The sequence below is a fragment of the Rhagoletis zephyria genome, unplaced genomic scaffold, assembly GCF_001687245.7.
Source record: "Rhagoletis zephyria isolate East Lansing unplaced genomic scaffold, Rhagoletis_zephyria_1.1 Rzeph_scaffold_10111, whole genome shotgun sequence".
Lineage (NCBI taxonomy): Eukaryota > Metazoa > Arthropoda > Insecta > Diptera > Tephritidae > Rhagoletis > Rhagoletis zephyria.
The window spans coordinates 3,924-18,408 of NW_016167189.1; the positions used below are offsets into that span (position 1 = coordinate 3,924).

At 32.3% G+C, this 14,485-nt stretch overlaps 1 protein-coding gene across 1 annotated transcript; it reads left to right on the plus strand.

The window, feature by feature from the left end:
• Positions 1-310: 310 nt before the first annotated feature.
• Positions 311-6,267, plus strand: LOC108376245 (carboxypeptidase B). Its single transcript, XM_017632437.1, has 6 exons — positions 311-647; positions 2,412-2,717; positions 4,667-4,864; positions 4,942-5,083; positions 5,201-5,726; positions 6,031-6,267. Exons 1-6 carry the CDS (start codon positions 311-313, stop codon positions 6,265-6,267), a joined length of 1,746 nt encoding a protein of 581 aa, XP_017487926.1.
• Positions 6,268-14,485: the final 8,218 nt, after the last annotated feature.

Genomic DNA, 14,485 nt, shown 5'->3' on the forward strand with positions numbered 1-14,485 from the left:
AGTGAAATATAGCCTCTTAAGAAAATTACAAGCCACTTTCCTACACACATAGCTCAAAGACAATAGTACTAATATTCACAAGAGAAATGACAAGTCCATAAACCAACACAAAGCTTCACTAGTCAAAATGCTCCATCTTTTACCACCGCCAATTGTCCATGCATTTTAAGTTAAGCATTTATAACGAACGGATCGTGTGTTCGAATCAGATTACTAGTTAAAATAAATAGCGAAATTTATTATTTTAATAGAGAAATATATAAAGCCAAGGAGTTCGAGGATGCCTACAATCTGCTGTTCCATGACTTTAATGTCACTTTTGGTTTTGTGCTCTCTATTGCCGCCTACGACATTAGCACAGGCTATGCTTGAATTGCCGGTGGATGTGAATGAAGTGCCGCCGCTCAAATTTATAGAAATACCACGCACCAGTATTCTTGCGCGTATACCTTTTCTTCGTAGCTTTTTGCGTGCTGTGCGTCCGAATACGCATGTCGGTCGTAAGTCGGATTATCGCAGTGAATTCGATGAGAATTTCATCAATTATCACGCTGCTCAGTTATGGAAGATTGCATTTAATGTAACACGCAAGCGTGGCGATAACACCCAACACACTGAAAGTATGCAGCAGTTCCTGGAAAAATTTGGTAAGTTAGTGAATTGTTAACTAACGGGACAATTCTGGCAACAGTCTTTCGAAAGACAAAGGTATTACGTAAGACATTAGTCAAAGTCGTTAAAAAAATAAAATAAAAGAAAATGTATTTAAAAAACGAAAAATAAATAAAATGAGTTTCTAAAAATTAAATTAAATTAAAAAATTTTATATATTTTTTTTTAAACATTAAGACTAAAATTATATATATATTTTTTTTTAAACAATGAATTTAAAAAAACTAAATGAAATTAAAAAAAGAAATATTTTTAAAGCGCTAAAATCCAAATATAAAGGAAAGAACTAAAAAAAGAAAACAAAAATTTAATGAAAAATTCTAAAAATTTAATAAATTTAAAAAATATTTTTTTCTTCTTATAATAATAATATCTAAAAATCAAAAGAAAATTAAATTAAAAGTAAGAAAGAAATATATAAAATCAGTTCCTAGAAATTAAAAAAATATTTTCCTTTTTGAAAGTCTACAAATTTAAATATTAAATTAAATAAAAAAAGGAAAAAACTTAATAAATTTAGAAAAGAAAAAAATTGTGTTGCCCGAGGGTTCGAACCTCGGACCTCCCGAATGGCAAGCCAGTGCTTTCTTTACTCGGCCATTGCGACTATTAGAGAATCGCGAGCAAAATGATATATGTACGTGTTTACATCTCCATGTGAAGCATGCTCAGGTGTTATCTGTAGAAAGAACTTGTCGCCATGAAAGTCGGCCAGCGAGCTATTTGTAAGACTTTCCTGTCAGAATAAACAAAATCTTTCTAACTAAGTTGTAGCATGCATGTTTAAAGCATATCCTAGCAAATACATTATGTCAAAGGTAACAGACTCTAAACCAGTGACCGCCAAACACTTTCCTGGGAAACGAACTATATTCGGCCTTTCACAAGTACACAATCGGCTTCTTACACGTACACAATCCGAACGTCAACAGAAAGAGTAGCAGAGCAACAAATTTTAGTTAGTTGCATGCAAACAATAGGCGAAGCAGGTTGATGACGCATTTCCGTGCATTACCACCAACACATTCTCATTTTTTATTTCATAACTAATACATTCTCATCTTAAGACTTCTCTTTTTGGCGGACACTGCTCTAAACTAAAATAATGAAAACTAACATCGCATACTGCAAATAACAGGCAATGTGGCAATCGTTTAGGGATATTTGAGTCATTCAAACAGGATTTTGTCCTCCTAAATTAAAAATAAGCTCCTCTCCAGTAAAAACAAAAATAAATTAAATTCTATTTAGCGGCCAGATTCGCAGTAAAATTCGCAAAAAAAAAGAACTAAAGCAGAACAAAACTGCACGCAATCAAAAATACACACATAGCCATACAAACATGTGGCTTTATAAAATTATGCAAGTCAAGTTTAAGGTAAAACAGCAAAATAGCCTCAAGTTAACCACCTCATTCATCTTGTAACTTCTGCTCAGCTCATTCATATAATGAAATGACACTAAAACCTGTTACTAGATATTCTTTGCATATAATTTACATAAATTAGCCTAGAATTCTTGGGCCTCCAGCTTAGCGCTGAAATTATTGAATTGGATTTATTTATTTAGTTAGTTACCGCCGAAAAAGCCGCGTCTCCGTTGTATCTGCGAACGCAATCGCCGTTTGCTAAAATTTTAAGTAAAGTAAAAAATAAATATACTTAAGCGCTAATTTCGCATTATGCTAGCAAAATACTTGCACGACAAATTCCTTGTGTTTTCAACGATTTTATTGCTAGCAAAGCTACCTTCGCATCCCTGCCGTCAACAAAATCCGAAATTCCTTTTACTGCGCAGCATTCCCGGTTTTCCAACCGCTGCAATATCAAGCGATGAATTATATGAAAATACCTTGGAAAGTTTGCAATGGCTAATGCCAGTGGACATACGGCAGTTTAATATTTTTTCACCACAATCGTCTTATCAGATTAATATGCGCTATCGCAATAGCGCTTCAGTGAAACGTTACTACGGTTATCAATTGTGGAAAGTGCATGAAAACGACATAGAAAATGAAGTGCTAAGAACGTTTTGGCAACACTTTGGTTAGTAGTTACGTATGTACAGTATGTACATACATGTATTGAATTGATGTGAAATTGGTTCTGGTTGTGTGCTAAAGACGTGCACTACGTTTATGAGAACGATTAAAGCGTCTCAGATTGGGCAGTGAAATTCTACACCCAGAAAAAGGCAGCTAAAAATATTTCTCTCAACATATTATTTGGTAACTATAACTAAATAATGTAACTATAAACAAATCATATGTTGAGATAAATATACTTGGCTGATGTTTTTCTGAGTGTACCATGTGAAATTTTTGAGTGAGGTAGTGTGTAAATATGTAAGTTTGTTAATCTTTAACGCTAAACCGGTTCAGCGGATTCGGCATAAAGCCTGGATTAACATATAGGACATGGTTTAAATTCAATTTAAATTATAAGTTCAACCAAATTTTACAAAATGGATATCAAGCGAGCGAGATTTAAATTATTTTATTATTTCGAAAATATTTTTGCTACTTATTTAAAAAGTTGGATTCAATTTTATTAAGAAGTTAAATGAAGTATTACAAAGTGTATGGTAAAATAAAGGGATTTGCGAAGCCTTCATTTCAAAAACCTTTCTGAAAGGGGTTGCCACCTATTTAAAAAGTTATGGTCAATTATATTATCTAATATACAGAAATTTAACGAAGTATTACAATAGTAATGGCAAAGCAAATAGGTTTAAGAAACATTTATTTCGAAGGCATTTTTGATGATGGATACCACCTTTATAAGTCAAATTGAATTTAATTAATAATTTTAGTAACGCATTGCAATATGGATGTCAATCGAAAGAAATTTAGGAAAGCTTCATTTCTGAAATATTTTTAAAGAGCGTTGCAACTTTTTTAAAAATCAAATTCCATTCAAGCGAATAAGTAAAATAAATATTATACTTTTGATGCCCAACAAAATAAGTTTCCGAAAGCTTTATTAGCTCTTTATTAGAGCAATAGAAGCCAAATCAACAATTTTTAGAATTTATGTCTGTCTATCTGTATTTTGTACGCGCATCACTCGGAAACTAATGCATGAAATTGAATGCAGTTTTCACCGATGTATTGTTAGAGGTCCGACTTAAAATATAGAAAGAAGGAAAAATAAAGAGTTGCCACTTGTTTAAAAATTGCAGTTTAAGTATATTGACAAGATAAAGAAAATATTGCAATATGGCTGTTAAGAGAAAGAGGTTTAGGAAGGCTTACAGCCGAAAATATTTGTGGAGGTTGCCACATGTATGAAAATTTTAATTTTATTTAATTGATAAGATAAATTAAATTGCAAAATGGGTATCAAACTGAAAAAGTTTAGAACAATTTACTTTCGAAAATATCGTTGAGGAGGGTTGCCATCTATTTGAAAATTTTTATTTAACGATATTGGTAAATAAATGAAATATATCAATACGGTATGAAACAACACAAAAATACGTTTAACGCGTGGTGAAGCACGCCGGGTATTTGCTAGTCACCAATAAAAATAGTAAATTTTGTTTGAAACTTTTTCTCGGAAGTGCATTTTCCAAGCTCTAAATGACCATTCAACTTCAACTCGTCCTGGACTTCTTTTTATTGGAGAAAAAAAATTAGGTCGGGGATATCCACTCTATCTTTTGGTCGTATTACTGACTTCCGGTTTCGGCCGGATTTTGGTTAAACTGACCCGAAATCCACTTTTTAAATAAGGCATACATGTTTTCACCATAGATTCGAATTTTGCAGACAGAAAAACATAACCTTTGTCGGAAATTTTTTTATGGAATGGACTTCCGGTTAAAATAGTGCACTTCCGGCCAGTTTAGCCCACTTCCGGTCGAAACCGGATGATGGTACAGAAAAACAAATGTTCCCACCATTTTATAAAGGGTGGACGGGTGCTCTTGGACACCGTGTATATGTATGAAGCCACAAATGTATGTGTAAATCAGCTTTTCACTCCTTTTTTAGGTGCCGAAGTATGGCATATCAATCAAGATGGAATCGATATTTTAATTGATTACAAAAATACAGCAAAAGCCAAAGATTTTATAGCGAAAACGGGTTTCACCTACAACGTTATGATCGACGATATCGAGACCGCAATCGATGAGACTTATATGGAAGTAAACAATAGCAATGCCAATATGCCATGGTTGGACAGAGAGAGTATGTTGCATTCGGATTAAACCGAATTACTATTGACATTTATGACCAAAAATTCTAACTTAAAAACAAATTTGCAGATACGATAATGAATTGGAATCGGTATCATGACATTGGCGATATACAACAATTTATGCAGCACATTTTGGAAACCTACCCCGATGTGGCGGAGATTGTGCAAATTGGTGTGACGCATTATAAACGGCCTTTGGAGGTACTGCGGTGAGTTGAGAGTTATCTCTTTTGAGTTAGGAGTTATTATCTTGTATTTTAAATACAAATCAATTATTAATTTTTAATTGTTTTAATGAAATAAATCAACTCCCACTACTTTTGCAGTATCTCTAATGGCAACCCCAAAAACTGGGCTATCTTTATTGACGCCGGCATGCAGGCGCGCGATTGGCTAACTCCAGCTGCCCTCACCAGCGCCATCTCGAAATTAACCTGGCTGTGGGACCAAGAGCCGGCCTACATGCGCAACATTGATTGGTATTTCCTGCCGGTAGCGAATCCCGATGGCTATCAATATTCGCGCATCACCGACCGCCTCTGGTCGAAGAATCGTTATTTCGATAGAAAAACTGGCTGCTATGGCGTAAATTTGAATCGCAATTTTGATTATCAGTGGGGTGGGTCGGGTGCGTCGGAGAATCCTTGTAAGAATTTATACAGAGGACCAAAGCAATTTTCCGAACCGGAAACGAAGGCGATACGAACATTCCTGCACAACATGCGTGAATATTTGGGTGCATATGTGTCTTTTGGCGCCTACGGGCAAGCGATCACCTATCCATGGGGTGATGCAGACTACGTGACGGACAACCAACGGCAACTGCATTATGTGGCGCGACGTGCAATGTTGGTGAGTTACTACTAGTACACACATACATATGTATGTATGTATGTGGGTATGTGCAGCAATTTTAAGGGCACAAAAAATCAATTTGCTGGCCACTAAAATGCTGTCCATTGTTTGTTCGCCTTTTCTCCAAGCTTTTGTTTGTAGCCTCTTTTACAAGTGCCTTTCTTTTTTTTANAGGGCACAAAAAATCAATTTGCTGCCCACTAAAATGCTGTCCATTGTTTGTTCGCCTTTTCTCCAAGCTTTTGTTTGTAGCCTGTTTTACAAGTGCCTTTCTTTTTTTTATGTTTTGTTTGCTTTTTAGAATTTCCGTAAATTGAATCAAGCCGAGTACCGTATAGGCACTAGCTATCGACTGAAACTTGCGCGCGCTGGCAACTCAGCCGATTGGGTGCAGCAGCGCATTAATCCACAATACGTTTACAATATATTTCTAAAGGACCAAGGGCGCTATGGCTATTTGATGCCACCGCACTACATTGTGGAATCGGGCGAGGAGGCATACGAATTTATGAAGACAGTAGCAGCGGCGCTAAATTGAAACCAAGCCAAAAAATGAACGCCACGAAAATAGAAAAGGAAAGATTACTAAAATATTAAAAGGAATAGAGACATTTTAAAAATTTACAAACAAAATACTCAAAGTATTTCGGCATTAAATTTTAAATGCTTTTATTATAAATTGAAACGAATGTGTATTAAACACACATAGTTGGTAATTATTTAGTACTTAAGTTAATTTACTTTTAGCATTTAGGCAAATTTAACTAAATAAACAAAAATTTACACTACATGTGAACATTTTTTGAATTTAACTTTTTATGACCTTCAATCTTTTTGCCTAAAATGATGGGCTAAACCAAAAAAAAAAGCAATGCCAGCAAATAAATGTTTAAATAACTAGAATATGTACATAGTATGAGCGCCTTTATATTCGCCTGTATGTCTGTAAGTATGCACATTAGAGTAGCCCTTATTTTTGAAAATCGGAAATTTGTGGGCGGACTAGCCACCTTGTTAGCGACCTTTAGATGGGCACTCTTATATAAAAACATAGCCTGATGCATAATGCACTTTTTGTTTTGAAACTAAGTAATTTTATTTTATGCTTTCTTAGTTTTAGCAATGTTTCGGCCAATTTCTCCGCCCATGACTGTATGCAAAAATGAATAATTTCTCATTTTAATAACATTCGCCTTGCGATCATCACTAACAGCAGCGATTTAACCATATATAATATACATATATAATATACATATGTAGATTAAGCACTCGTCTAATTTAATATTTAAGACAATCTTACAAAACGCAGATGAGTTCTATTATATATTTTTCTTAAAAAACACTTGAATTATGAATCGCAAACTATTCGCCTTTTACTTTGTTGCAAAAAAATATTTCTAATTACATATGAGTAGTCCTCTTGCAAACAGCGTTATGTGATTTTATGATAGTAAGCCATAAATTAAAATAACGACTACGACAAGTAACATCTGAATTGAATCTTGTTCTCTTACCTGAATTTGGATAAATAAGAGCTTAATAGCATTATAACATAACATAACGTAAAATAACATAACATTAACAATCTATGCAACCTAAAGCAGTTTTCAGTGTATAAAGAAGTGTGATAACGACTTTTGTAAGACTAGTTAATATTTGATGCTATTTTTTCAGAATAAAGAAAGATTTTGCACTGGGTTTTTAGTGGACATGAAAGCACTTTAAATACTGGTACGTTACCTACCAAAAGATAAAAATCGAAAAAATTTACATAGCGCACTTTGCAAGTGGACTACTCATATGTAGCTATAAATGAATGATGGATTTGCATATGCAAAAATACTTATATACGTACTTATGTCCATTTCGCTAGCTTAGATTGAAAAGTTTCCAAGTCCACTTTTTATGAAAACTCATATTTTGATACAGGAGGCTAGAGAAATTAAAAATTTATTGTATCGAAAAGGATGGAGGTATTTCGTATTATTTATTCTCGTTTAAATTCAATGAAAGGAAAATTTTCCAAAAGTCCAAAATAAGCACCGAAAATCCGATAAGGCCAAAATACATAGCATCAAATCTTTGAATAAAGTACGAATCCCTATATGGAGTTTTGCTTTCCTTTAAACATCCAAAATGTTGTATTCAAAGTTTTGCGAAATGCTTGAAGAAATTGGCTATAAGAATTTTTTTGTTTCCTCTCCTGTAACATTTCTAAAATAGGACTTAGCAACTTTTCACTCTAAGCTAGCGATATATGTTTTAATAAACAACAATAAATATAAAATTTAATTAGTAAAAAATACCACCCTTTCCACTGGTTTTTGAATCACCGCAAAAAATTGGAAAAAAGCAGGCTACATTTTACAGTACTCACAATCTGACGGCGTAAATTTGCAAATATATTTCACCAACGGCAGCTAATTTATGTAAACTTACTACAAAGTTCTCACTTCATCATAGAATATGGTAGTTAAAATTGGTGTGGCGAACTCCTTGATCTCAGTGGTGAGCTCCCGCATCTCAGATCTTCTAATTAGTACTTGAAAAAATGTTACTTAACATTTGCGCCTTCTCATTAAATTAACATTCTCTGATCGTAGCTGTTTGCTGTTAAATCCACGATTTAAAATTCAGTGCATACTTATAGGCGGCAATGTCAAATCAACGTACATACATACATACATGACTATTTAAAAAAAATACACTGCAAGCTTAATTTAGTGTTTTGCTGGTACTCTCGAAAAATTCATAATAGTCGAGCTTGTATAATTGTTTTGGTGCATGCATCAATGTAATTGCAAATGAATTGCCTTATACTGAAAAAAAGTTATTTAATAATTATTACTTCTTGTCCTAAAAAGTTCTTTAACTGTATCTGAATTCATCTGGATAAACCTTAAAATGACATAATGATGTGATCGAAAAATAGAAATCTGCTAAATGAAGAGTTTGATACACGAAAACCATATGGCTAGCTTAGAGTGAAAAGTTGCTAAGTCCACTTTTCATGATTCATATGGAGTTTTGCTTTGGTTTAACCGGCCAAAATGTTTCATTCATAGTATTGTCAATTCTTGAAGAAAGCGCCTATAAGAAGTTTTCCTCTCCTGTGAAGTTTTTAAAATGGGACTTAGCAACTTTTCACTCTAAGCTAGCGACATTTATTTTAAGTTAGGAGAAATATATTATATTTAAGTTAGTTGGAATATACTACGCGTGGTCACCGAGGAGGGTGGGGGCTGAAAGTCTAAAGAACTTTCACAAAGAAATTAAAAAAAAAATAAAATTTTTGCTGCCTTTTTGCATTTTTCGGTGACCTCTTGTAGATATGTATGTATGTGTATCACGAAAAAAGTTTAGCATGCGTCAGTCTTATTTGAATACTTGTGTCGTGAAAAAATTTTGGGTGTAAACATTTTTTTTATTCACCCTCTAAATCGCGTTTTTTGCTATACCTTTCTCATTTGCTATCCGATTTTTTAAATTGTTGATACCGAAAAGGCCTCTCCCTGGACCATAATTGAATAAAGCTTAACCCTTGTTAGCAAGGTGTCATAGTTTTAATAGTTAATATAGTTTTAAAATTAGTGAAGATATAAATTGAAACGGTTTTGAATGCGAAAACTGTTTAATCGCCTATTATAGTCCTGAGCGAGACTTTTTCATTCATTTTTACTATGGGAATTCAAAACTTTAAAGCCGTTTTTCTCGAGTTTATCTTTTTTGAGTTATGACTCTATTGAAGTAAATGAGTGACACGTACACTCATCAATACAACTTTTTTTCAAATATGGAAATATGGCGAGATTTAATTTACTGACATTTAGATGGTACTTTACACACATACATAGTGTGATATTTAGATATATCTAAATACTACTACTAGTACATAAGTATAGGAATTTTTAGTATGCAAAGTACTTTAATACAAAAGTATGTATGTAAGTATGCCCATCGCTGACTTAAAATATAATTTAAATAGTTATTAGCATAAGCGCTTCGAGGTAATTCCATAACGAAGTTATAATTCATCAAGTAATATTATTGGACTTACCCAAAAAGATTTAAAAAAGAGATTTTTCGAATGACTCGTATGCATGATGAATAAGAGGATAGGATTCAGAATATGTTTATATCTAAGTACTTAGTGTTTAAATGGTTTTTTAATACTGTATTAACTGTTGCTGAATCACTAACCATACCACTATGATTTTATTAATACATTTTTAACATTTCCCATTAAATACGCAAGACAACGCCCCGAATGTGAGGGCTTTTACAGAAATGCTATTGATGACTCTCATCACGTTTTCTTAAGTGTAAAATATTACAATTTGCAATAAATATGCCGGTTAGGATTTTGTTAAATTGTAACTTTCGAACATTCATATATATATTTAAGGTCGCCGGTAAAGTTTATTAGGTGTACACCTAAGCAGATATGTATGTACGCATTACCAAATTTTAAATTCGGCTTTATTTTGCCACCATGGGTTTTTGTCTGACAAAAGTGCTATGTTACACAAACATTAAAGGCAAATAAATTTAGAAAACATTTTACGAGTATTTAATTTATTGCGACTTAAGACAGCAATAATACACCAACAAAAAAAGAAGCAATCGTTTTGACCAAAATATTATGCAACCACAACTACTTAAATTAAATAATTGTGGAAGTAATTAACATATGAAACTTACGCACAACAAAAGGAAAACAAACAAAACAAAAAACGCCCGAAAGCGCTTATTTATTGGAAATTAGAATACAGACAAAAAAGCATAAAATCAAACAAAAAAAGTTTTGAATCCATTGACATAGTGGCTGTATACTCAAAGACATCATACATATGTGTGTACATGTGCCTATGTATGCATGTACGCGAGGGTGGTCCAAAAATGCATGTGAAAAATTAAAATCTGAATCGCAATCCTTGCTTCTCTTCCGGAGACTGCCAATAATAAGACCCAATTGTTTATTTTACCTTTTTTTAATACTAGCGATTTTTTATGTATTTTTTTGAGGATTTTGGAAGTCCTATAAAAAAATTTTAATAATAGAAAATGGATAGATAAACAATTGAGTATTGTTATTGGAAATCTGCTGAAGAGAATCCAAGTTTACCGATCGAAAAATATTGATTTTCAAGAATTCGATACCATTTCTACAAAAGCTTGTTTTTGTTTTCATGTGTAAAATACCTGGAAAACTTTGAGCGCTTTGAGCTACCTCTAAATATTTTTTGATTTCAAAATAAAAAAAAAACAGGGGTATAATTTTATAATTTTTTTTCTATATAGAACAATCCTAGGGAGTGATAGCATTAAAATTCCGACTTTTCTTTTTTTTGGACCAACCTTATGTACATATGTATGTATTTTTTTGGCGCCCTTAAGCAGCGTATCGCTGATTTGAGAAACGTACCAAAAATCCACACTTTCACTTTCAATGAGTAGAGAGATTTCGTGGAGAAGATTTCGTTATATTCGATTGGTACACATTTGCATACATACATATATACAATAGTAGACTTACATACTTATGTGAACACACTTACGTTCATGGAAGACGTAAATAGATAAGATCTGCAGATGAAGTGATCTTCATTAATGGTTCGTTAGGCAACAAAAAAAAAACGATCAAATTTTCAATATGCAACAAATGAGCTTAAACGAAAAAGAGAATTAAAAAAATATAATTGTGCATTTTATAAATAATGGCAATGATTCGTTGAAAACTAGAAATATCAAAAACCACAGAAAAGGCTGCACACACAAAAGTGGCAAAATAATTAATTATAATGAATGTTCAGTGAAATGAGAAAGTAACAAGGGATAGTACATACATATGCGCATATGTATGTGCATACCATCAATTTCGCCATAATAAAATAAATTAATAAAAAAAATAAATAAATATTGAAAATTGCTGAAAGAATTTGTTAACAATCGAGGAAGTAAAGAAAGGAAAAGAAAAAAATAACAAAATAATTACGAATATGTTTGTGCGCATTTGGGTGCGTAAATATTAGGGTTGTTGCAAATATTCGTATTCGCATTTGCAACCAGTCACTTACTACGAATAACACTGGAATAATTTTCGAAACAGCCAAAAGAATAGGAATGAGGAGTTCTTTGGAAAATGCTTTAGAAAAACCTGAAGCATCTGGTTCGCATAGTAAGCGGTGTTTAAATAACGATCTTGCCATGATGCTGGATTCTTCAAGTGAAGATGAAAGTCAGGAGGTTACATCCGACATTAGCATGTGCATCCGCGGATGTCTAGAATTCCACATTCGCAACATCCCTAGTACACACATACATATGTATATATACATTAGACTGCATCACAAAAAAAAGTTGCGACTTTTCCGTCGGGATTACAAAATTTGTTATATTTGAAGACGTCCACCAAAATATTTCGGAAAAATATTAAGATTTAAGGGAGCTGGACCGATTAGAAAATATCTCCAAAAATTTAGTTTTTTCTGAATAAAAATAGTTTCTTCAAGAACTTTTGAAAACCCTATATGACAAAACGGGTTAAGCTTAAAAAATTTGCATAAAAATATTTAAAAAATTAAAAAAAAAAAATTTTTTGAACGGAATCATAACAATGAATTTTTTGGCGCTGTTTTTTAACTTACATACTACATACATATGCACATACCCATGTATGTATGTATGTATGTATGTGATCTACTTGGGTAATAAATAGAACTTTCTTTTTTTATTCAATTACTTTAACAATTCTAGTTTAACACAAAAAAAAAAAAATATTTGGCAGTCTTGTTTCTTCAGGTCATTAAAAATTTATAAAACATATGTACATATGTATTTATTTGCTTACAAATCATGCCACACGAAGTAGAATAAAGTAAAAACAGCTGAAAGCAATTCGTTGCTTTCAGTGAAAGAAAGTAGATTTTTCTGTTTATTCTTTTTATGCAGCAGATCAAATTAACCACGCCAGATTTCAGCTGGTTGGCCACAAAAGTTATCCAAGTACTTAATTAAGTAAAATTGTAAATCAAGAACTTGAGACAGTGCAAAACGTGAAAGTCACAACAGAAAGTGTGAAATTAATTAAGATAACAACTTATTAAGGGAAAAAATAAGACAAGTTTTTAGTAGGAAAACTATCTGTGTTGGTATTTAATTATGCATTGAATTTGAATAAAAATAGATACATATGTGTGTGGGTAGAAAAATATATTTACATACATATTTTATTAAAGAAATACAAATCTACAGAAAACTGCATTTACAAAATTAAATACCCAGATTTAGAACACGAAAATGCCAATTTTTCCAATATTTAATTCAAGTCACAACCATCAAAAATTTTACTTGCATACAAAATATGTCAGCTAATCATTTATTGGCACAACGCGCACGTAATAATATTTCGAGCTGTGTGCACTCCAATTTTATCTCGGAACAAACAAAAAATTTTAACAAACTGTTTAGGGGTTTTAGGTGCTTTTTAGTAAAGGAATTAAGCGTGCCAACTAGAAATAGTGCTTTTTTCCGGCAGGGTAGTTATGTATACATATATGTAGTTCTCGTGCTACCTCATAAATTGGTAATACTGTGGAAGTGACTTAGACTTCTCGTGTGTACATTTACATGCGCATTAAAAATGTGTGCAATATTTACATAAACGCCACTTAGAATACTAAATTCGGTCACAGTCGCTTCAATGCGGCATTAGAATTTCAAGTTTATGCGATTTTTTGGAAACGTTACAAATTAAAATAAAATAAAAATAAACTACATTTAAACGTACATCGGACAAAGTGAAGCGAATTCAGTCAGAGGTCACTTGCTACAAGAAAATGTGGAGAAATGCTTTAAAATTTTCACAGTTAAAGCAACAAACGTTTTGCTGTCGTTTAATTGGGTTTTTTATGGATGGATGGATTAGCCATCAGTTGCGTTATATTTATGCCAGTTACGTACATACATACATGCATACATACAGTACATACATGACATACATAGTACATATGTACTATGTATAATTCTAATTACCCTTAGAAAGTGAAATGCTGCATAGTCACGTTCTTTTTTAATGAATACTGAAATTTTTTTTAACAATAGAGTGGCTCCCCAAATGTGATTTTTACTTAATTAAGGGCAATTAGTCAATGCAGAGGCTGTTTCCCCCACTCATTTTAATAAAAAAGGAAGATGTATATACACTTCTGATCAGCTAATTAAGCCAACAACATTTTGATCAATTTTGACTAATTTTCTTTTGTTTATTTAATATTTTTTATTTTTTCATAAAAGTCTGTATCATTACATGCAAGGACTATACAAATCCAAGTTTCAAACTTCATGTAAAAATTATAAAATATTCGATTTTTTTTAATTTGCAGTTCTATAGCCCATTAAGTTGCTAGAAAACCGCGTTGATTTTAGATATTTTTTTTTCTGACGGTATTACGCATTTTTCCCACATAAAAAAAAAATTTCGAACATACATACATACATACTTTATATGGAAGAATATATGTACATAAGTTTAAAAAAAAAAATCCCAAAAAATCAATGCGATTTTTAGCAACTTCAAACTTGCACTTTATTGGAATTTAATAACACTGTATACTCAAACAAATTCAGAAAGAGTTCAATAAAAAGTTGAAAATTTAGATGAAACTTTGCAGATTTTTTATAATTTTTGTACAGATTCAAATGTGTAAAGAACTAGGCTTTTATGAAAAAAGTAATACAAATTAAATAAACAAAAG

Coding starts and splice junctions, on each gene's coding strand:
- LOC108376245 (XM_017632437.1), top strand. CDS start 311: ATGTCACTTTTGGTTTTGTGCTCTCTATTGCCGCCTACGACATTAGCA. Junction 648..2,411: donor GCAGTTCCTGGAAAAATTTG/GTAAGTTAGTGA, acceptor TTTTATTGCTAG/CAAAGCTACCTTCGCATCCC. Junction 5,727..6,030: donor TGGCGCGACGTGCAATGTTG/GTGAGTTACTAC, acceptor TTTGCTTTTTAG/AATTTCCGTAAATTGAATCA.